A 24540-nucleotide genomic window follows, 5' to 3' on the forward strand; every position below is an offset into this window, starting at 1 on the left:
CTGCTTTGCTTCTACTTCTGTCTGTAAAATGTTGGTAGAACACGAACACAGGTTGTGTAAGTTAATGGTTTGAGATACTCAGAAAAAAGCAGATTATTCTATAATCTTCCCTTTATAAGCCTAGTATTATCATCATGAATTTTCCTCTCTTAATTACAGGATTATTGAACAGTGCCTGCTCTTACAGCAGGTTATGAAATACAAGCGATGGTACACGCTCGCGTGACATATTCCTTTGAGCCTCGGACAACCAGGGTAACCGCTAAACCGCGCTTTCCGCTCCCCGCAGGGGCTGCCCGAGCTGCGCCGTGCCCCGCTACCCCGCCACGGCGGGAAGCAGCGGCAGATGCCAGCGCTGCCTTCGTTTCTTGTCTGAAGACTAACGGGCGCGTTTCAGCCTTACCACAACCCGGCGGCCAGAGCCCTGCCCAGCCCAGCCTGGGCCCTATTTCGCGGCCTACGGCTGTGTCTGGGGGGTGCGCGGCACGAGCCACGCGCCCCACGGGACCGATTGGCTCGGGGGCAGGGAGAAGCCAGCCGCCCCGCAGGGCGGAGAGCCGGGGACAGGAGGGGCTGGGGAACCCGCGGAGGCCGCCCTCGGCGAGGGGGCCGAGGGACGCGGGGCCGCTGCCGTTGCCCTGCCACGCGGGGCGCGGGTCACGCAGCGCCGCGGCCGCCCGGCGCGCGCCCTCCCTCGGACGGGGAGGAGCCGACGAGAGGAGGCGGGGCCTCATTTGCATCTGCGCTTGGGTTGGCTGGGGCGCCTAGAGCCGCCGGGGCGGGGCGGGGCGGGGCGAGCGGAAGCGCGGGATTGGCCGCCGCGCGGGCCGGCGGCGCTGGGCGCGGCCGCCATGTAAGGCGCAGGGCGGTGCCGCCGCTCGCGCCCCAGTCGCCTGGCAGCGGCTCCCGCGGCCGGAGCTGCGCGCTGCCTGCCTGAGGGCCCGCGCGCGGGCGGCGCCCTTCGCGCCGCTCCTCGCCCGCCGGTGACGATGCTGGACCGCGAGCGCGGCTGGAGCGTCTCGTTCGCCGGCTGCGGCTTCCTGGGCGTCTACCACATCGGCGCCGCCACCTGCCTGCAGGAGCGCGCCCCGCACATCATCCGCGACGCCCGGCACATCTACGGCGCCTCCGCCGGGGCGCTCGCCGGCGCCGTGCTCGTCGGAGGCGGCTCTCTGGGTCAGCGGCTCCGCCTTTCTGCCCCGGCGGCGGCGGGGGGTCCGGCGGGCTGAGGGGAGCGGGCTGAGGTGGCTGAGGCGAGGCGAGCCGCGGAGCGGGCCTGCGGGAAGGGGCAGGTGTGGCGGGCCGGGCCGGCTGCCGTGGCGGCCGCGGCGCGGCTCCGGACCCGGGGAGCGCCTCGGCCCGCCTCCGCCGGCGCTGCGGGCTGGCGGGGGCAGCCGCGGGGTGGGCTGGGCTGGGCTGGGCTGCCCTTCCCTTCCGGGCCGGCTCTTCTTCTCTCTCTTTCTCGTTTTCTGCCCCCGAAGAGGAACGTGACCCCTCTTATGAAATCAAATCCGCACGGGTTATGCGGCCCTGTAGGTGCCGGGCTGTCTTTTCTTCTATTCCGTTACGTATCATCCTGTGCAGATCTTACCTCCGAGTAAAATACACAAAAATCGTGTGTTTCCTTGAGGGTGGGGGAATGAGGGAAGAGGCAGGTGGTAAAGTTAGCGTGTCTTCACCTTGGATGGATATTTAGCAACCTCCCGGGCTCAGGAAATGATCTTGACGATGCCTCATCTGATTTCACCACCTGTGTAGTAAAATGGTCGGAGTTTACTACCCCAGGTACAGGGACAGATATGCGTGTCCGCCTAAGGAGTTCCTGTACCTCCTGGCCTCGGAGTTGCAAATACCGGATTGATGACAACCGCTCTTACATTTGTGCAAAGTAGAGGAATTAAAAACTGTTGGGAGAGCGGGAGGTAGCTGAATCCTAACGCCCTTCAAAGCAAGCAGACTAACCCTGTCATCAGTTTGAAACAAAATACTTACGCTTTTGGGAAGTAATGCATCTCTTCTGTTGTTACCTTTGCACCTGAAGTTCCAGTTAGCTTTAACTTGCTTCCTCTAAAGCTTCTCCTTTCTTGGGGTAAGGCTAAGAGAGTTAAGGTCAGGGCTTAGGTTAGCTTTAACGTGCTTTTCCTCTTTAATCTGTGCACAGTGTATATTGCATAAGTCACTTAGGTATATGATTAAAAACAGTGGATTGATTAAAATCAGATTTTAATTGTGATTTAAGTAATAGGAGTTAATCTTGTTTTGTATTTATACTAGATAAAAGATGTTAGTTTAAACCAAATAGAGTCTCTCTTGTGAAATAAGCACTTATTTTCTAGCAGTAGGAAAAGTATACCTTACTTTTACCTATTTAGGGCTCATGAGAACCCAAATATACATTTATGTAGTGAATTAGACATGCTAGACATTAAAGCAAGCTTGATACAAGTAAAGTACCGAGGTGTTTAGGATAGTGACTGGAATGCAGTTAAAAAAGTATGAGATACCTGGAAATCTGAAAATGGTTTTCCTTTTCAACCAAAGAAATCCACTGAATAAAAGCTTGTCTAGTTCATGGCTCCACACTGATTGGTTTTGTTAATGGTACCCTTAACAGGTTTAGAACTAGAAGGTTTTGTAAATTCACATTTCTTCTTTCTAGATGGAGAAGGGAAGCAATGAGTGCTTATTTTGAGCACTCAAAATAAGCAGAGGAGAGGGTTTGGGTTTTGCTTTTAAATTTCTGAGGGAACAGTTCACTGACTAAAATGAACAGAAGTTCTCTGTATGTGCAAGAGAGTAATGCTCTGAAATGCTTGTCCCTGCTGCTTAATCACTGACCTCTATCACATACGATTTATTTCTTCAACGTTTTAGCAATAAAATTGTGCTACTTAAACTTTTAAATTTAATTTTGCTGTAATGTCCTAACATAATACACTTGAGTTATTATCAGGTTAGTATCAGCTTTTAAAACAAATCATATTTATCCATAAGTATTTATTTTTAGAATGTATCAACTTTAAGTCTTAAGTCATTGTAAATGATTTAAGAAGGAAGCTGCTTTAAATATTTGAAGTGCTCTTAAGCACAAAAAAAATATATTGTTTACCTGAAAGTATGTGTTATTAACAACTTCTAAAATTTTTTAGCATTTAAATAAATGAGACTTGCAGACTTCAAATTATTCCCTTGTCTTTCCCTTCTCATATGCCAACTGAGATTTTTGCTTTTCTCTAACTAATATAATAGCTAGAATGTGTGTGATCACTGCCCAAGGTATTGTATTTCATGGGCAACTGTATTTCTTCTGGAAACTTCTTTTTAAAAAAAAAAAAAAGTCACTTGGGAATGTTGGAATATAATGCAAAACCAGCTACATCCTAAAATCTGTGAATCATTGTAAATTCATCAAAGGAAGAAGGTATTCCCATGTTAATTCTGTATCTTTTTAGCTGTTAATTTTTTGTGAGTTTGTGTGAAAGCAGAGGATTGTAAATAAGCTCTAAAGAAACACTGTGGTATAATAATTTGATATATTTCATTAGTTTGTATTGTATGGCTCCCTTACATTGATATACTTTAATATGCAGCATTTGTTATTTCTGCAGTTGTGCTTATAAGTCCCATGTGTTTTCACAGTTGCATTTCACTGTGGGAAGACAGAGCCAGACTCTTCTTAGAGATGGGTAGTGGAAGGATGAGAGGCAGCAGACACAAGCTGGAACATGGCAAATTCTGATTAGGTATAAGGAAAAGAAAATTACCATGAGAGTGCTAAAATACAGGAGCAGGTGCCCAGAGAGGTTGTGGCATCTCCATCCTTGGAGGTGTTCAAGACTTGACTGGACCCAGACCTGAATTAGTATGCTTGTTGGTGCACGTAAGACTCTTGAGTGTGTATGTACAGGGTTTTTGACTAAAACTGATGTGCATATTTCATCTCTTACAAGTTTGTAGCTGGATGTTTTAAATGAAGGGTTTTCTTTGTGCTTCATTTTACCTGTTGGACAGGCAAACTGAGAGTCTGTAGAATTTCAAGTTTGAATAAATATAAACATTAGCCATTGAATGGGGGGAAAAAAAAGTGTACTTTTCCAGGCTGAGGAAGAAGTTTCCTTCATTGAATATGGGGGAAGGTAGAGGGAGAAGCTTAGAGGTGACTGTTCTTTTGAGGATAAACTGCATTCCAGGCTATTCCAATGGAACTGTTAAAGTGCACTCCTTAAAGTGTTAGATCTTCCCCATGGATGTCTTGGAGATCTGGTATTTCGGTGGCGATGTGGTCATTCATTCTAGTGGGGCACTAAAGAGAACAGGTTTGGTGGGGGCTGTAAATATGATGTCAGGTTTTACTCTGTGGGAAATGAATTAATAGTTATTTAACCATTGTCCTGGTTTTGGCTGGGATAGAGTTAATTTTCTTCCTAGTAGCTGGTATAGTGCTGTGTTTCGGATTTAGGATGAGAATAATGTTGATAACACACTGATGTTCTAGTTGTTGTTAAGTAGTGCGTACACTAGGTCAAGGACTTTTCAGCTTCTCACACTGCCCTGCCAGCAAGGAGGCTGGAAGTGCACAAGAAGCTGGGAGGGAGGGGGCACAGCCAGGACAGCTGACCCAAACTGGCCAAAGGGATATTGCGTACCATATGACATCATGCTGAACAAAAAATGGGGGAGTTGGCTGGGGGTGTGTGGTGGCTGCTCAGGAACTGGCTGGGCATCGGTCAGTGGGTGGTAGGCAATTACATTGTGCTTCACTTGTTTTGTATATTCTTTTATCACTATTATTATTTTCCCTTCCTTTTCTGCCCTATTAAATTGCCTTTATCTCAACCCACGAGTTTGACCTTTTTTCCGATTCTCTCCCCCATCCTGCTGGGGGGGAGTGAGTGAATGGCTGCGTGGTGTTTAGCTGCCTGCTGGGTTAAACCACAACAGCCATTAAAAATAGGAATATAGAAATATAACTAGGAATTTAGAGATATAACTAGAAACAGTTCACATTTAATAGGAACATTAATTTCTTTAGCTCTCTTGCATTTCAAAAAATAAAACAGATGTACCAAGGTCTGCCGAAAATCCCAGTCTGTCTTGAGCTCTAGCCCTCTGTCCCTTTCTGAGAAGATCCCATTTTAGAATACACCAGCCTAAGAGGTAACTATTTTATTCCTGTTGAGGAAGGAAGAGAAGTTAGAATACTTTGAAGTCTATTGAATTAATAATGAACAACTTTTTAAATTTTCAGTGTTTTAATATCACATACTCTTGGGTAGACACAACATATTTTTTTTTTTTTTTTTTTGCTTAGGAGCCCTTCTCATATTTAAAATAGGTTACAATAAATGAAGTATGTAAACTTGATCCCCCCCCGACTACCTCAGATGTAGAAGTTCTTGTATGTGGAAGAGATGGGTAAACTGTGAAATTTCATTTTGATGGGTAGTTATTTTCTGAAAGGAAGTTGAAATGAGAGGAGTTGAAATCTAAACTGTTAGAGGTCATCAGTTTTGCAGCCCTTTAATGGGGTATGTAAAGTGAGCTGGTACTTGCCTGACATTTTTTATGGTGAGAGGTAAATAGTCACAACACAAGGTTAGTAGAGGGCACTGGTTTACTATTTTTTTTTTTCCTGCAGCAGCAGGCCTGCAATGCAAATGAGTGAAGGTGTTACCATGCTTCAAACTTAAGTAATAGCTTGAGCTTCAATTTGACAGGATGCTAGCTAGAAAAACAGGGTCAAGACCTGGCAGAGAAGTGGGAGCATATGTATTTGTTTGCTCGTGTGTCCTTGTATCCAGTGCTCTTGGTCTGTTTTTTAGAACAAGCAATTTAGTTGCTTGGTGCATAAGTTTTCAAAAATGTACTTATTTTGCAAAACAAAATTAATGCATGCACTAAGACTGCAGTTCCTGGACAGAGTTCTGGTAGTTCAGTATCTCAGACTCCTGCAGTGTGCCTGATTTCTCTCTGTAGAAAGTTTAGAAGATTGAACATTGCTAAATTAGTTTATTAAAACAAAAAAGAGGTGGTAATTTGTATCTGTTGTGGTTTAACCCCAGCTGGCAACTAAGCACCACACAGCTGCTTGCTCACTCCACCCTGGTGGGATGGGGGAGAGAATCAGAAGGGTAAAAGTGAGAAAACTCATGGGTTGAGATAAAGACAGTTTAATAGGTAAAGCAAAAGCCACGCATGCAAGCAAAGCAAAGCAAGGAATTCATTCCCTGCTTCCCATGGGCAGGCAGGCAGGTGTTCAGCCATCTCCAGGAAAGCAGGGCTCTATCATGTGTCATGGTTACTGGGGAAGACAAACACCATCACTCTGAACATCCCCCCTTCCTTCCTTCTTCCCCCAGCTTTATATGCTGAGCATGATGCCATATGGTATGGGATATCCCTTTGGTCAGTTGGGGTCAGCTGTGCCAGCCGTGTCCCCTCCCAGCTTCTTGTGCACCCCCAGCCTACTTGCTGGTGGGGTGGGGTGAGAAGCAGAAGAGGCCTTGACTCTGTGTAAGCCCTGCTCAGCAATAACTAAAACATCCCTGTGTTATCAACACTGCTTCCAGCAAAAATCCAAGACATGGCCCCATAGTAGCTACTATGAAGAAAATTAACTCTATCCCAGCCAAAACCAGCACAATATCTGAGTGCATGAAAAACAGAGCTGCTAAAACTGTCTACATAACTGCTTTTGGAAATAACTTCTTCACTTTCCAGAATGACTTGTGCCATTTTTTTGATTGCATGTAAAATGGGTTTTACTAATATAAGCATGTATTTGACCATGAACAGTGAGCTGTCTCTAAATCGTTTGCTGTCTTCTGGGGTGGGACATGGGATCAGGCTACTGGTATCAGTGGATTCATGGTTCAAGGCTTCACTCTGCAATAGTGGAATGAAAAAAATTGTAGTGGTAAAAATTGAGTATGTCTGATACCTCAGATTTTTTTTAAAGATACTCTTTTGAACATAGACTCTTGGTTTACTGTGTTAAGAATGAGAAAATGTTTAGGTATTGCAATTTGAGGGGGAATAAAATAACACTGTAGAAAGATATTATTTTTGGAAATTAATCTGAACTTAAAGGCTTAAACAGAGTTGTTTCCAGGGTGGTGCTCACATTTAACTTGATAAGTTGAATCCTATCTATTCTAGAAAGAGTCTGTGTAAGTTAAAATATGCAAGTTCTGAAAATATTTTTAGATGACCTTGTAGCATATCACTCAGGTTAATAACCTGTTACTTTGACCTTCCTCCCCACCCCCTTTCCTCTACCAAGTTGACGAGCTTATCAGACAATTTCCTCAAAGTATGCCCTGGAGAAACACGACGTTAAAAATTCAAACAAAACATTGCAGGTGGATGAGCTGCTGTTCTTACTATGACTAGCTGTGTGGTCGGTAAAATGATTTTAGTGTTCTTTAGGAACAGTCGTGTCTTCTGTGGTGGTTTGATCTAGTTCCCAAATGCTGATTTAATTGGAGAAAAAATTATATGTCTGTTACATATTGGTAAAAATGCACTTATTTAGGTGGAGACCTGTGTGAGAGGTGTTACAGATCTCCTCCACATTCCTTACTCACTGCTTTAAAAACTTCCCTCCTGATGTTCCTTAGCATAAGTTCACATTTAATGTTCCCTTTATCGTGTTTATGTGTAAATTAAGATAAATGGTGCCCTAAAACCTTAAGTTTGGTTAAAGTCCAACAAGTGTTACTAGCTGTGATGAAGCCAGGTGCTCTGCTTCTTCAGCAGACATACTGTGGACCTTAAATCTGTGCATCATACACTGTAGTTTTTTACGGATGCTGCGTATGGAATATGTCCATGCATATATGCTTACAGAAGGTCATTCATCTTTGTTTTTTCTTACGGAATGTGTTTCTGGAATGAATAATTCCTAACAGAAGCATCTTATATGGGTATTTTACACCTACAGTCTACATATAAATAACATATAAGTAACTTAGTGGCTGGGTCTTCACCAGGAGTTCTATTTGAAAGTCTAAAGTGACTTTTTGTTTTCCTCAGAAAACTCCTAAACTTTGTTACTAGTGAACAGTTATTTTATCTGTTAAAAAGCTCTTGAATTTTCATGCTAGTGATCAGAGAGAAAAGTTGGAGCCCTAGACATGCTTTGTTACTGGAGGTGTGTGTTTTGGTTTTTGACATATCTTCTGTTCTTAAATTAAATGCATTTTATTTTCAGCTCAAGCTTGTGCAGATGTTCTGGCATTAGCCAAAGAAGCTAGAAAGCGAAATCTTGGTCCTCTTCATCCTTCCTTTAATGTGATAAAGATAATAAGAGATGGACTGATGAGAAATCTCCCAGAAAACACTCACCAGTTGTCATCGGGCAGACTGTGTATTTCACTAACCAGAGTATCAGACGGTAAAAATGCATTGATATCTAATTTTAACTCCAAAGAAGAAGTTGTCCAGGTATGTTTATTTTTGGCAACTTTTAAAAGTTTCTGTAATCTTAAGTCTATTTAATGTCATCCATTGGATTTTCATTGTAAACATTTTAGGATATTGTGACTTTGACAGTATTTTAAAGATGAATTCAAGCTTCATTACACTAAATTCACTTAGTAGTTTTCCCAGTCAATGTATCTGCGAACTGTTTTAGTGAGTAGGTGTGAGGGATCCATCTTAAAAAGGATAAATGCCTTTCAAGTGCAGTGTATCTAGTGAAACTATATCCTTCATGAATAAAAATTTTTTAAGGTCATTCTTATAAAAGCAGTGATCAAGAAACAGTCAAAAATAGCTTTTTAAAATTCTTAGCATCAGCTAGTTTAATATGATCCCAGAATGTTGATATTTGTGTCCCCAGTTAGTTACTTTGGTTACTCAGAAAATGTGTAGCTTGAATGAATGATCATGAACTTTTCCTTGCCGATTAGCATTTCTAGAAATGGTCTTTTAGTGAGTCTTACCATTTTTTTTGATGGAGTGTGGTTACATTCTAAAGAAATGTGGAATACCCTCATCCTGCTTAAAATAATGCTTGGTAATACCCTCCCCCCTTCTTTTTATTGAAGTGTACTTGCTGGGGATTTTTTTGGTTGCTTGCTTGGTTGTTTTTGCTAACATCTAAAGAGATAAAGATAAATTATAATTTCAATAATAGGACAGTTACCATTTAATTTATATGGTCTTATTTTCCTACAGGCTTTAATCTGTAGTTCATTTGTCCCTATTTATTGTGGCCTAATTCCACCGTCATTTAGAGGTGTGGTAAGTCTCTATTGTTAAGATCTAAAAATAGTTCTAGCTATTCTGAAAATATTGAGAGACAATGTATATGTTTTTTTGGTTATCCTACTGTAAAATAAATAGCTTCATCAGAGATTATGGTACTGTAGCTGTATGTTCCAACTTTTCAAAAAAGCAAGGAAACACTAAATGTGTGGAAGATCTGTTACATATATTTCTTCACCCTGCAAAACACACACATGCTCTCTCTCTTAAATCTCTTGCTTGCTGATGCAGTAATTAGAAGAGGGTATTCTAAGCTAGCAAGTATTTAACTTGAGGATAAATATTTATTGAAGAAAGTGATGCTCATTCACCTGCACAAATTTATAGGAAGGGTCACTTGTTTGTTTAAAAAAAAAAAATCTTGTAAGATAGTTTATTGTATATCTTTGTGTTCTTGCTGTAGGTTGATCGGCCTTTAAACTGGATTCAGGTTCCATGTTAAGTTAGATATAAACAAAGCTTTTTAATGTCTTCTGTCATTTGTATTCAGTGTAGGAAAGGTTGCTTTTTAAAGGTAAAGTGTCAGTGTATTAGTCTGTTCTATTACTTCACAGGAACTGTTGGTTACAAAACCTCTTAATACTTCATGGCTATACTGAGTTTTCTAAAATCCCCCATTAAAGGGGCAACAACTGCAGAAAAGTTAGTATAGTGTGTTGTAGGTGTTTTGATTAACACGTTTGGAAGCAGACGTGCATTTCAAATAAAGGCAGTGAGGTTCATGGCTTTTTGTTATAGTGTTGTATTAACTTGCATTTGCTTTCCTTCCAACTTTGGTGCTCCTTGCACAAGAAGAGGGGAAGAATATTGAAAGAAAACTCACAACATCTTTAACAGTGGTTGATTACAGACTGTTCTCAAGGCAATTTGGAAGTGCTAAAAGGTCAAGGATAGACATGAAATGTATTTTCTTCTTCATGCTGAGATTTAAGCAAAAGTGATTAGAACTGTATAGGAATTTTTCTTTATCTGTGCTTCTAAACCTTGTATGTCTCCTTAAACTCTTCCAGATTAAAGGTGTTATGAAAACAGGACGTTGGACTGAATCCAAGGTTTAGGTGGATCCAGGCTAATCTGGCTATTCAGTTCTTGTCACCAGACAACAATGTTATTTTAAAAGGCTTAGTTCAGAGTACAAAAACATACAAGTGATGCTTTATTTGGTCCTATTTTGAGGGAAGGGGAAGGAAGGAATCATATCCTTTTGATCTTTGCAATTATTTTGATAAGATTTTAATGCTTAGGAGGCATTTTTGATGTAACTTGGTAAGAATACCACAGTTGGATATGCTTGGCATGACTCCTGTAGGGCTTAAACACAGTAGAATGTCAAGTACGTAAACGTTGTAGCATCTTGTTGTTTACTGGCTTGGTGCTTCAGGCATGTATACTTTAGAACAAAGACTTAAGGATAACTTTCAATAGGTATATCTAACAGCCAGTTGTGAAGCTTTTGGGTGTGGTGGGTTTTGTTTGGGTTTTTTTTACCCCTTTCAAACACAGCAATGATTTTAGATTAAAAAATTACTAGGGGGAACAGACAGGCAGAAACTCCAAATAATTAAAACCATTTACCTGTGTAGAACAGTGACTCAGATGTGTACTTCCACCTTTTAATAATTTCATGAGAAGGCTGCATGCTATGGCTCCTCCTTTGACAAACCTGTTGTATTGTACTTGATACTTCCACAAAGGACTTGGTGATCGCACATGTACTTTAGTGATTGCATTATACACCTGTAGGAAGTTTATCAGTAGCTGCATGCTGCTGAGTCTAAAGAGTGTCCAAGAAAGCTGACAGGTAGGAACAGGCTGCTCTAGAAGAGTACGTTGGATAAATTGCTCTGAGCTTTCCTCTTCCTAATTCCTAATTTGTTTCTCGGAATGGTCAGGGAGTGAGTATCAAGGCAGATGAAATTGATAATCCAGGTTGCTCCTGCTCAAATCACCTGCTCTGTTACATTTACATTTTACAAGGACCTACAGGTTATATCTGTTGCCTAGATTAGGAAGAAGGAAAATGCAGCCACTAAACCAGCAAAGCTGGTGGTCTTTTGCCACTGTCAGAACAAACTAGCTACAATTGGCCCCACTGGAAAGATGGCTGTTGTGAGCGAGTGGAGGAGTTGTCTTAAGCCATAGCAGCTGCTGCACTGTAGATTAGTTACCCTGATACAGAACTCTTCAGTTCTTGGATCTTAAAATCTCTGAGATGGTGATGCGCTAAAACTACAGAAATGAGCAATTCAACATGAAGGAGACAAAAGCATAACCTGGAACAGCTTCTAAACTTGCACTCAAAGCAGAATAGATATCCATGACTGGCAAGGTTTCTGAAGCATTGTCCATTTTTACTTGCAGTTTCTTTATGTCCAAATATTTGTGATGCTTTTATATCAAATTCTAATTACTAAGAGTAATTTTAAGTTACTCTTATTCTAACTGAATGGTTTAGTATCACAGAACTTGAGTTTTGAAGTGTAGAGCTATTCTTTTACTTGTATTCATTCTGGTAGCTCTCCTTCGAGGAAGAGGAGACAGCTGCACTACTTTTTCTCTGCATGTTGTGTAGCATTATGATCTTTAAAATGGACTTGTTCTTTGTTAAACATACAGAAAAATCCCAAATAGAATACTCTTAGGCTATCTATGGGACTACAGGTAGGAATGTTTTTTAACTGGCATTAGAGGACAAAACATGCCACTCAAACTGGGAGCGTAGGCAGAGACTGTTCTGTTACAGTCTTAAATGCTGTTTAATTCTTGCAGCGGACACCTGCTAGTTAGAAATTTTCAGCCTTGAAGACTTCTTATTTCTGTCAATTTTTGTAGCGCTATGTGGATGGAGGAATCAGTGACAACTTACCTCACTATGAATCTAAGAATACCATTACAGTTTCGCCTTTTGCTGGGGAATGTGATATCTGTCCAAAGGGGAATTCTGCCAACTTCCATGAAATGAATGTGACCAACACCAGCATTCAGCTCAGTTTGGGGAACCTTTATCGTTTAACACAAGCACTCTTTCCGCCAGAACCTAAGGTAAGTCACTGCCTTCATGTAGTTACTAAACATCTTTCCATAAAAAGCCTTGCTTTTGCAGAAAGCTACAGTAATGTTAGCATTTCATCTAGTCACATAAACTTTTCTGGTGACATTTCTCTTCTTGTTTCTATTTTTTTCATAGTTTGTCTTCATTCTCCTTATTTTTAGTCTCTCTCAGACTAAAAATGCATGTTCTGCTATTGGCTTTCAGTATTTATTTGGGAATTAGCACAGCATTCTATCATAAAATCAACATTGGTAATTTAATAACTGTCAGTTTGTAGTCCTTTCATGTTTACCTGCTAACCAGGTGCTTCAGAACTTAGAAGAAGTTCTAAAGCTTCATGGTTTTGTAAAGTTCTCAATTAATACTTCATGCAGGCAAGTTGCCTTTAAACTTTGCTAAGTGCTCTTAATTACAGATCTGATAGGGAAATGCTCTTGAATTGCCATTGTGGAAGCTGAAAAAATGAAAACAGACTTTGCCAATTGGCTTGGGATATACTACAGAGGAGAAGTAATGTTCCTGACTGCTATAGATACATTTTTTTAATTGAGGGCTTTTTGACCACTTAAGAAAAATGTTAAATTCTACTTATGTAGGCTTTAATTTTTTTGTATTTTTTTTTTTTGTCTAGGACTACTGTGTAGGTGAGCTGGTGTTGCATCTGGTGAAAGATGTTTTCATATGGAAGACTAAGTCTGAGTTTGAGCATGAGAATTGCACAGCTGACTTTTCATAGTTTTGGGAATTGGGAAGCACTGGGAGGGAAGGAGGGGAATTGGCATACTCCAAGCCACCCTGTCTCATTGTTGCTTGCATCTGCTGAAAGGCTAGTCAAAGAAACAAAAGGGGAGGAAATTCTTGCACACTGTTAGAATACTGTCCTTTTAGGTGAATAATTCGATGCACCTGCAATAGCTGAAAGATAAGTTAATGTACACATGATCACGTATGCATCATCAGAGTAAGCATATTAACCTGAATCTGTTGAATTATAGCAATTGTTAATGAAAATTTTTCTTACAAGAACGGAGGGTGGATGGCAGTGGCTTTTCATTCTGCAAACTCTTGATCTTAAGTTGAATCTTCTTGTATTTCTCTGACTCATTTACCCTATGCTTACAGGTACTAGGAGAGATCTGTGAGCAAGGATATTCAGATGCTCTTAAATTCTTGAAAGAGAATGGTACGTTACACTTGTGGATAATTACTGATGATGTGGTCTTAACTTGAGTTTAAAAAAAAAAAAGAGGGTGAGGGGATTGTACGTAGCTAAGAAGGGGCTAGATCTTTGAGGTTTTTGAAGGGATCATGATAAGTTTAGTTCTTGTAGAAATCACATAGTTGTAGTAATTGTTCACCTGAGGTAAGTTGTGCTGCCACGCAGAAATTGAACTTTTGGGGTTTTGTCAAATCTGTGTGAAGTGAATGTTAAGGTATTGTGAAGTGAAATTACCAAAGAATTCCAATTCTAGGGAAATCGTATTATTAGTTTCTTTCGTGTATAGGAATAGGCTATTGTTTCCCACTCCTGTGAAACCTGTATCTTCTTATCACTTCCTCTGGGCTATCATCCAAGTGAATTTCTAGGTAAAGCCTTATAGTCCAGAACTGGGAGCTAGCTGACAACAATATAAACTCAGTCACAGACAAATCCTTAGTCTGTATCATGAAAGAGTTTAGAAGAAGACTTGTAATGTAGCAGTTGTTGGGACCCAGATAAGTTTAGGAAGAAGAATTGAAAGTTTCTCTGCTCTCCTAGAAATCTAGTAACGTATTTTATATTAATAAATGTTATTGCTCTGCACACTTTGAGACAAACAAGTTAAAGACAGTAACTTGATATTAGCATGAAGTTAACCATGTGTTAAATATGCCTAGCCCCTGTAGTCTTTGGATGCAGAAGCAAATTGATACTGGCTCAGATTAGAGGAATGGAAACTGAAATGTGATGTTTGCACTATTACAGATAGTACCAGCTGCAGTATGTAATGCAGCCATAGATTGATGTGCTCACTGCTTATACTCTGTTATAACTAAACATTAAATATTCAAGTTTTCTTGGAACAATTTTCTTCACTGTTAAAGAATGTCATGGTTCTGCTTAAAAGTTTGATTTTCTAGTAATATTGTTAAATATTTAATGAGAGTCCTGCTTTATACCTTTTACCAGGTGATTAAAAGCACAAGCTATACAAAGAACCTATAATTTGTGGTTATCTTGCTAAGATGGGTTCCAATGCTGTACTGCACCCACAAGTTTCCTGTGTGCATGTTTCCATCTGACACTAACATCTGAGATTCCTTGCAGCTCTTCCTTGGTGTCTTTCCCCCACATCCTCTGTTGTCCTGTTGTCCTGCTTTTCACACTGTTGTCCTGCTTTTCACACTACTGATCCTGTGATCACCTTTGTTATTCTGTCACAAGTTTGTCTTGCTTCAAGCTTAATCAGTGACAATTATAACCTTTCCGAACTCATTCATTATGCATCTCCTTTCTTGTTATTTCAACTGTAGGAGTTAATTTTTCCCCTGATCTGTAACACTTCAGCTAACTTTTTTTTTGCTAAATTCACTGTATAGTCTTTTGACATTTGTCTTTTAGGAGTAATTGTAAGTACCATACAGATTCTGTTGTATGTAGGTATGGATCCTAGACAAATTTGGTAGTCTTTATATATATATACCTTTATAATAATTTTCTGGAAACGAAGTGTAAATACCCTTCTCATATTTTTCACTTTGTGCTTATTATCTAGTGCTTGTTTCTAAGGTAATTATCAGTTCTATTTCTTAATTGGCACCAGTTTTGCAAGGCAACCAATGTTGGTTTAGATTTGTACTTTGGATATATCTTAAAACAATATTGTACCCTACTCACTTTCCTTCTCCACCCTGTTGTAGCAATGCCTCAAAGTACTCATGTGATACCTGCCATATCAAGTTTCCCAAATGTCTGATGTGTTTTACATGTTTTCTTTCAAATAAATATTAAATCAGTTTTCCTCCTCTCCTTTAAATCATTTGCTTTCTTGCTGGAAAACAACTTTGGTAAATGACTGAATGTTTCCTTTGCAGTTTCAGTTAATTGTTCACTTTTTCCTTTTCTTTAGAACTTGTTTTAAAGTAAGACCTAAACCTACAAAAGAGTATTCGTCAGTGTGATTAAACATTTGTGGGATTATAAGAGCAAGTGTATTTGACATTGGGTAGATAATGTTCCCTCAGGATAGGCCTTTGTACAGATACACAGACTACAGGCACTGTACAGGTACTCTGAAGACCCCGGGGTCAAGCCTAAGTGGAAGCTCTTGACTCTTTCAGGTATTCTGAATGACTCAATTTATATCCACTTGTCCTTGACAAAAAGAAGTCCTCATGAGGCTGCACAACACATTGACCATATGAAGAAAAAAAAATTGACAGAAAATAACAGAGTAGAAACTTTGAAAATGGAAGTACTTAATGACCAGCTGAAGCAAAATCCATGGCCTTTAGAGAAGAGCATATTTGAGAGTCTACCTCCTAGACTTCGTAAAGGTACATGCTTCAGATTGTTTCCTGTAACTTTGAATGGCAAACTTTTAACTTATTTTTTTCCCCTGCTTAGTCTTATAATTTGCATAAGATGCTTTTTATTTAATCTTATAACTGCCTGTGATATTAGAGACTGGCTCAACCCAAAAAAAGTTCTTTAAATACTTATTAAATGTGAACATGCACATTTTGATTTAGCTACAGAAGTAAGATTGGAGCAGGAGGAAGGAGCTACTTTCAACACTGCAGAGTCATGAATTGAATTCTCATTTGGTTTTGGATAAACTTTGTATGTGCACAGTATTTTTGTAAGCGTATATTTCACACCAAAGTTGAACCTCAAATCCAAACACTGGTTATCCCCATCTTATTTTTAAAACAAACTTCTGTAGATTTCTAATTCTCTGGCTTTCCTGTCTTTTTAATAAGCTGTTAATAGACCAAACCCACTTCTGATATTTCTTTAATCTATAACTTAGGTTTTTTTGTGGACGCTGATTGGTATTTTCAAGATCTGAAACATGTGATCCCAGTGACCTAGGAGAACAAAATTTGAAGGGTGATTTTTCTTACAACTATATGTAACAACTGGAATATGCAGAACTCTAGAACTTAAACAAACTCCTTAGAGTTACAGAGTCTCTAACAAGACAGGAGTGCTATCTAAAATACATAAGTATTTTTGGAGAGGTGAACTTTACATCGTCTTATTATAAATTAATTCTTAGACTTATTGCTTAAAAGTTCTGGGTAATGCCTTTTGTCCCTGTGGTATGAGTCTGTGTTTCCTGCATTTTAAAATAGCATAGAGAAGGTTTATGGTAAGAGTTCCTTGAGATTAATTCTTTCATTTTCTGTCTGAGCCTTATTCAGTAACACTTGATAATGTTGACTGAAGATTAGCAAACTTTGAGCAAATTATTTAAACTGTTTTCAAATGGTCTAACATCTTTTTCAAAAATAATTATTCTTAAGCACTGCAGGAAGCTTGTAAAGAACAGAATGGATTCTATGCTCAGTTCTCTAAACTCTTCCCAATGCGGGTGATATCCTATCTGATGCTACCGTACACACTACCAGTGGAGTCTGCTTTCTCTGTTGCTTTACGGTAAGGAACTTTTAATGAACCATTTTAGAATTATTATACTTTTGGAAATTTACTAATTGAGAGCTTATTCAGTGTTGTAGGCATTCTGGTACTCTAGAATTCAAGTGATAACTGTCCAAAGACCATTATTTCTACCTACATAATGCATGCTCCTAAAGCCTCTATAGTCTAAGACTAGATAAACAAACATATTAAGAAGATTCCGAAGCAATTTACTCTTATTACTAGCAGCTGTCTTGTAATTGCTCGAAAGAAGCACCCTTAATTGTGTTTTCCAGGAGCACGTTCTTTATTACTATTACTATATTCTGCAGTGGTATTTGAACTCTATCTAGATAGTTCTTGTGCTTCAGCTTCTTTCTGAAGTCAGGAGTGAAATCCAGTGTTTACTCACCATATAAATTTTCTTACCAGGTTTGTTTAGGTTTACTGAAAGTTGTGCTCTTGAAACAGGGCTTAATTCTACAAGTTTTTCAATTCTCGTAAAGGAGAAATGGTGCTAAATGAATGCACCGTGAACCCAAAGCTTTGTGCTTGCTTGAGAGAATTCCAGTCCTTGAGCAGCAGATGTCATTACTATCTTTAGAAAATACTTGAAAAATCACATGTTCTGTAAATGGAACCACATAGAACTCCAGTAAAATATTTTGTTTCTGTGCCACTTCATGTAGCACTTCTGTGCCATTTTTTGGTGGATGGGGAGGCAGAAAGTTTCAACAGAATTTTTATGTGAGTTTTTCCCCCTCGTTCCCCTTCAGTGTAACTGACTTCTGTTAAGAGTGTCATAAGGAAAAAAAAATACATTTGTGACATTGTTCTGTTTTGGCCTTCTATTTGTTCTTCCATTGTGCTTTTATTTTGTTCTTCCTTCCTCTTCCACGTAATTTTAAACTGACCAGAAAGTTCCTACCACACATTAAGAGGTCTTGGAGACAGGAGTATTTTGCAGGCTTCCTAAATGTTGGTCACAGGGTGTGGAATGTATATACTGGTCAGCCACTCAGCATAGAACAGATATGCAGTAGTCTGTGCTGCCCTTTTTCTTAGCTTGTAGAAAAGAGATAAGTGGGCAAGATGGGAATTCAGGGAGGTTGGGAAGAACTGGAGACCTTGGTGAGGGAGTTAACTTGGGGAGAATGAAAGTTGTGTTATTTTGGTGGATGTTGGACATGGTATGTAAAAATATAACATGGATTAGATCTACTGCTTACAAAACAACTGTATTTTGGTTTTGATTGTAGGTTAGTAAACTGGTTTCCTGACATGCCTGCTGATGTTCGATGGATGCAAGAACAGCTTTGTCGGGTTGCTGGTACAGTATATTCCCAGGCTAAAAGCAAGCTGTTCTGTACATCCAGGTAAAGTGAAGTGGTGCTGCATGCCAATGATGCATTTTTAGAAATTCTCTCTTTTGTCAGAGCTTCAAGTAATAAGTTTCTCTCTTAAAACAGAATTGAATAATTTTCTCAAAGGTAACACGAAACAGTTCTCACTGCTTCTAAGCCTTAGCATTGTTTCTTAAGTGTATTTTCTGGTGCTTCTTGTTTATAACTCATCAATGACTGCTACATATTGTGTTGAAGAGGTGTTGCCTGTTGGTAGGCTTCTGCTTTTTGGGGAGAGGGGTGGGTTATGGAGCAGGCATTGGACTGAGAACAGAGACCTTGTTTCTTCTGTACTCCACAGTAGCTGGAGCGATCAGGAAGAAAAGAGGAGGAAAAGGTTGCTCAGGATGTTCTATATCAGATGTAGCAGGCAGGAACTAGAAAACATTGGGAGAAAGACTAGATTCTTAGAAGTCTGGACAGGAAAGGTTGTAAGACTTAAAAAGAAGATGAATATGAAGGGCAGTCTTGTAAGATAGTTGGGAAGAATTAAAATAAGACACATACTGAAAATTTTTAGGAACCTCTATTTCTGTGGAAGAGAAACCTCTACTCTAACCTGGTTGTAACTAGGTTCTTTCTACTTCTCTTACCAAGCTGGTGTGAGATTTAGCCTTTCAGACTTTTTACTTCTGTTAAACTTTGTAGCACTATGTGTATGGAGGAATCGGTGACAACTCACCTCAGTATGAATCTAAGAATACCATTACTGTTTCACTTTTTGCTGGGGAGTGTAGTATTTGCCCAAGGAGCTCTGCAAACTTTCACAAAATGAATATGACCAATATTCAGCTTAGATTTTCCTGCTGAAAAATGGACTTGTTGCTGGAACAGAGTGTCGCACAGCCGTGTCAGAGTAGTGCTATAAGTAGAGAAACATAGGCTCTCTCTGAGGTCCAAATTCTTATAAACATGAAGTCTCCTAAGATTTGGTCTGAAAAAGCATAAGTCCAGACTTCAGCAGAGTAGGTCATACCTATTTTACTGTAATTTTTCTGATGATTGTCTCAACTCCTGGAGTTGCTGGGTAGGAGGTAGAAGAAAGTGGAGAGAAATTAGCCCAAAAAGCTATTAGGAGTGAACAGAATTCTTAAATGCTTCATAAAAGCTTCCAAGAGATAGCCGTAGCACTGGAGACTCCTAACTGCTGCAGTTATTTCAATTAAAGCATTGCCATGTTCTATATACAGCACATTTTTAAATTAAAACAAAAAATATCCTTTTATTCAAGCCAAGAGTTCTTGAGCTTTTGTCTTCCTGGTTTTAGTAATAAAGTTAGAGAGGGAAGAAGATCAAAGATGCTTTTTTTTGCCCTGGCAATGCTATACACTGAGCCATCAGAAATGCAGGTTTGATATGTCCAAGAAGAACTGCTTGATCCTACTTCCTTACAAGAAGCTTTGCCAGGTTCTGGATTGGCATCGTGAAAGATCCGGTTCATACGCTCCAACCCTTAGAAGTACAGAGTAGTCAAACTTACTGTTAAAGGTTCTGGCTTAATGGAAGACTTAATGAGGTCGAAGCTTGGGTTTCCTTCCCCCTTTGGAAGTATTAAATGGTGGCTTTAATATTAGGTTGTAAAAAGAAAATATCTTTAAAATACTCAGTTTTACCCAGAATTTGGAGGCATTTAATTCCTGTGTACAAATAGCCTCTCTTCTCCCTTTCTGAAATCAGTTAAAGCCTTTTCTTGTATAACGCTAGTTGGCTTTTGAGGCCATCTTTCTGAGCAGAAATGTAGTTCTTGGTATATATTTGCTATCATCTTACTGTCATCTCCTCAGTTATTTGATACCACATGTAATCCAGTGTTGTTTTTTCCTTCTTTTCTTAATGATCTTTCTGACTCCTTTCCACAATAAATTTGGGTATAGTCATCTTCCTGCTTTTACCCTTATTTAGCAGCTTCTTGACGTTGCTCATACTCCAGCCTTACCCGTCGTGAGGCTCTTCATCTGAAATGGGCATTTGGAAGGCACAGTATCACAAGACTGTCTCACATCTAACTTCAGAGAGGTTATTTGGTCATTGAATCATGATTAACCAGAAACACTGTTTCTCTTCTTGTGGAAAGAGAAGCTCTTGGCCATAAAACAGAACATGGTGGTCATGTGGCTTTTGCTGTATGCTTTTATGGTATCTTCAGGGTGATCAGCTCCCACTGAACTGCTTACACTGTCAAACTTTTAAGTTTTCTGAAGCCTTCCTTTAAGTGGATTCCCTCTTCAGGTAGCTAGGTCTCAAGGCTCTGTGTGTAGAATCCTGCATTGTATTCTACAGGTGACTCTTTGTGGGCTTGTACTTTGTTTCAGTATCCACCAAGAACTTTCTGCTGCTTTTGCAGAAAGTAATCCCCCCCACCTGTTTTTAAGCTCTTCCCCTTATGTCATCAGATCTAGCTTCTGTTTTGGAATCAACTTAAATCTCATGAAAATTTACGCTGTTTACGGTTTGAAAATCCTTTTAGGAAACTTAACCTGGTGGATGGTATCTTCTAGTGCACCTAAACTTCAGGTATAGAAACCGGTGTTGGAAGCGTGTGTACGGCGAATTGGGTTTTTTTGTGTGTGAGAGGCGGTGTCGTGGGTTGTTTTGTTTTTTGTTTTTTTTTTTTTTCCCAAAAGCACTGCAAGAGCAGAGAGAGAACTTTAAAGAAAAAAATGGGTATTCTTGGTGACAACTTCAGTTTCCTGTTTCTCAAATTGGAAAAGACTAACGTGGTAATTCAGATGCTGTTTTAGAGTATAGGAAGGTTCTGTTCGAGCTGTTCAGGTTGGTGATAATTAGCTGGTTGTAAAGTGGAATGCAGAAATGGCATTTGGGAAGTTGAACAACTATATTTGCTACTCAACTTGTAAATTTGAGACTATTCTTGTTAATGTTCAGTTAGTGCTGTGATTGGTAAATCAGAAAATATTCCATGTGGATAGCTGGGGGGAGATCAGGACTATTTAAGAGGTAATGTACAAACTGGGTCTACCCTTCTTGAGCTCATCAAAACGGTGTGACTTTTACTGTAACTATTTTATACCTATTTCTGAGCACAACACATAATGGCAGAGTGCCCCTCTTTTAGGTATGATCGTTTCAAGATCCTTTTCCTGTTGTCCCATATCCTAACTCACTAAATGCATTTAGAATTAACTATTTTCCTCTAGTGTTTTTCCTTATATGAAGATTCCCTGTCAGGCATCTGAACAGTAGTAGAAACATCATTGAAACACTAATAATCTTTTTCTTTTTCATTTTTTTTAAACAGGAAAGACAATTATGCATCACTAAGAAAATGTCAAACTGTCCCATCTACTATGGAATTCCATTCTTCATACTGCCACCTTAAAATGCCTCACTCTTCTGCGGACCTTGAAACCTGGCTCTGGGAATCTTCATGCTTCATGCACTCAGCTATGAAAAATGCTTCTGCTAACATGCAGGAGCATTCAGACTTAAACTCCTATCCTAATTTTCTCCCAAATTTTGATGAGTCTGGGTTGGAAATAGATTTTGACTCTTCCTCAGAGACAAGTTTCCAAACTGCTCCAGAGTGTTAATTTGGAAGTAGACTTAACCGTTTCGAAAATTCCTATTTGGCAGAGAAATTTAAATCCTAAAGGACTAAAGATCACTTTGTTTATTGCCAATAAGTCTTGGAAAATCATTTGTTTACAGCTTCCTGACAAATCTGCCTTGGGAATTCTACTGTTTAAGGATTATAAAAACAGTGGCTGCTATACTAAGTGACAGACTACAATTCTGCCGAAGCACCAGCTCAGTCAACTGTAGTAAGACTTGTAGTAAACAGCGTCTCTCTAGAAATAAATTTTTTTTTTAAAAATCTACTTTCAGCATAAAAATGTAAATTCTGTAAACAGATTGTTAGACAAACAAGCATTGATAACAAAAGGTTTTTAAAAATATAATTCTTAACATGTGTTAGGATTACTTTTATAGCACTTAAATGAAATTGGGCTTTTACTTCATAAAGGGAAATACATGAATGAACTTTGTAGTGGCCTCCAGTGTCCGTTTGCCTTATGTTTAAATGTACTGTTGTGTTTATGGAAAAGTTGTCTGCACGAGATACTGTAGGAACAGTATTATTCTAGGTTGTTGTACATATTCCACAGTTCATATTAGTTCTCCTCTATGGCTCTTTCCCTCTTCAAATACTTTGAGGGAAAAAGACATAAGAAATGGGACACATTCCCCTGAAGTGTAAACAGGTACAGTTTCAGTGATTTCAGAAGACTTTTTCTGTATTTAATAAGGGCTTAATACTTGCCTAAGTATTGAAAAGTAGGTAAAATAGTGACTGTGATTAGTAGCAAACAGTAATTTGAGGAGGTGTTAAACTTTACAGAAGATGTTAACAAAAATCAACATATAGCAAGTGGTGAGTGATGTTTAGGTCCTCTCTCAAATTGCTGCCCATTCATTCTCGATTTTTTTTTTTTCCCCCTCCAACTTGAGAGATTTTTCTTCACTTCTCTCTTGCTAAAGGAGGGAAGAAAAAAGGGGTCCCTCCTGTCTCAGTGAGGTATGATAACCCAAAGGAAGATTTCCAAGACCGATTGTTAGAAGAAGCGAATGTGTAAGACTTAGTGGAAGTACCAATATCCAGGGAGCTGGGCAAAGGTCTCAAATAATGGGCTGAAAGTCAGCCAAATCATATCTGTATTGAGTGATGAGCATTTTAAACACTTTCCACTACAGAGGTTCTGCATAATTTTAATAGAGACAATGCATTAGTGTATGAATAGAATACATCAGAAGTAAATAACTGTTAAGATTAACTGCTCTTCTGATGTTTTGTTATCTTGTCTTGTACAACTTTTTTAAAGCAGAAGGAAACAGTGATGGCTTTAAATTGAGTTTGCGCACGTGTTTGGGGGCAGGTGTGTGACATTTGAAAGCTTCTCATTCAAGAATGTGAATTCTGTGCAACTCGGGTGCAGCCCAGGAAAGAGACTATAGGTGCTTACTGAGAGTATCTTGTACCAGGAGAAGCAGTGATGAGATTGCGATGCTCAGGAGAGGGAACTTCAGAGTGTGAACTTTGGTACCCAGGAGTCTGTCAAATAGCAAAATGTAGCATTTCTGAATTGGACCAGCCTTCAGGCAGTTTCTCAGTTGTGATTTCCCTAAGCTTGAAGTGCTAAATTTTACAACATTGAAATTGATTTTTAGAATGGTGGGGGACAGGGGAGAAGGTGTCAAGCTATCCATTTCCATACTACAGCAGACTGGTGCTATTTTACTTCAACTCTTTTGTTCATTTCTTCTGTGTATATATCTTCAGATTTGCAAGAAAAGTTGGAAATGTTACTCTTAACTACAGTTAAAAGATACAAGATCTGTTTTATATTGTCTTTATTTAAAACTTTAAACTTTCTATAATTTAGTTTTATAATGTTCTGCAAAATGTTGGTTTTACCAGTATGTGTTAGAATTTCAGCAGGAATGCCAAGTTTTGCTTCCTTTCTGTGTACTGGAATAGTTTTATTAACTACATTTAAATCAACCTTAACCGCTTCTTCTGTTGTGCACAGCTCCACTTTTGTCTCCTTTTTCTAAAATAAAAAGACAGCCTCTTCTGTTACCATGTTTTCTAAGCTTTCTTGAGTATAATTCACCCAGTCCAAGTTAATCAGAACGTGTTAATTTCATTAAACATTTAAGAGATTTAATGGTTGCGAGGTGTCTTTTTTAAGAGTAGTAACTTAGGTTACCTCTCTGAAGTTTGGGAGATGCTTGTTCATTCTCCAGCTGGACCTGAATTTAGTCACCTTAATTTAGAACCTACTGTTTTTGCAATCCATTACCTTACAAATAACTTTTTGTATTTAAACAGGAACAACTCAAAACCAGAGAAAGTTGTTACTCGGGTCTGGAGGAAGAAAACAAACGTTGTCTCCTTTCTTAGCTAAAACTCGATTAATTTAGCACAGTACAGGTACCAGTGCTAAATAACTGTTTTAAGCAACTTAAAACATTAAGTTTCAATGTCAGTTTAAGACGACCGGTCTGATGTCGTGGGGTCCGGGGAGCTGACGCCGCTCTACGTGCTGCAACGTCAATTCGTTTCTTGCTGCCTGTCGAGCTTAGATGGGAGGCGTTTCGTTTCGATCACCCACCGCCACCAGGCAGCAGTGTCTAGCCTTCAGCGCGCTGCTCTAAGGGGATACACGTGA

At 39.5% G+C, this 24540-nt stretch overlaps 1 protein-coding gene across 2 annotated transcripts; it reads left to right on the forward strand.

Annotated features, from left to right (window-relative positions):
* The first annotated feature begins 838 nt into the window (after window positions 1–838).
* Window positions 839–24000, forward strand: LOC142412293 (1-acylglycerol-3-phosphate O-acyltransferase Pnpla3-like). Of its 2 annotated transcripts, XR_012776452.1 has the most exons (10): window positions 839–1176; window positions 8213–8445; window positions 9181–9246; window positions 12103–12312; window positions 13445–13505; window positions 15644–15859; window positions 16832–16964; window positions 17636–17693; window positions 18206–18322; window positions 21609–21746. XR_012776452.1 is itself a non-coding variant. In XM_075507237.1 (9 exons), the coding sequence occupies exons 1-9, from the start codon at window positions 990–992 to the stop codon at window positions 21898–21900; spliced, it is 1515 nt and encodes a 504-aa protein (XP_075363352.1). In that variant the 5' UTR covers window positions 841–989; the 3' UTR covers window positions 21901–24000. The 2 variants fall into 2 exon arrangements, 1 of the variants encoding a protein (XP_075363352.1); XM_075507237.1 differs by lacking the exon at window positions 17636–17693 and having other exon boundaries at window positions 841–1176; window positions 21609–24000.
* Window positions 24001–24540: the final 540 nt, after the last annotated feature.

The sequence above is a fragment of the Mycteria americana genome, chromosome 1 (assembly GCF_035582795.1).
Source record: "Mycteria americana isolate JAX WOST 10 ecotype Jacksonville Zoo and Gardens chromosome 1, USCA_MyAme_1.0, whole genome shotgun sequence".
Lineage (NCBI taxonomy): Eukaryota > Metazoa > Chordata > Aves > Ciconiiformes > Ciconiidae > Mycteria > Mycteria americana.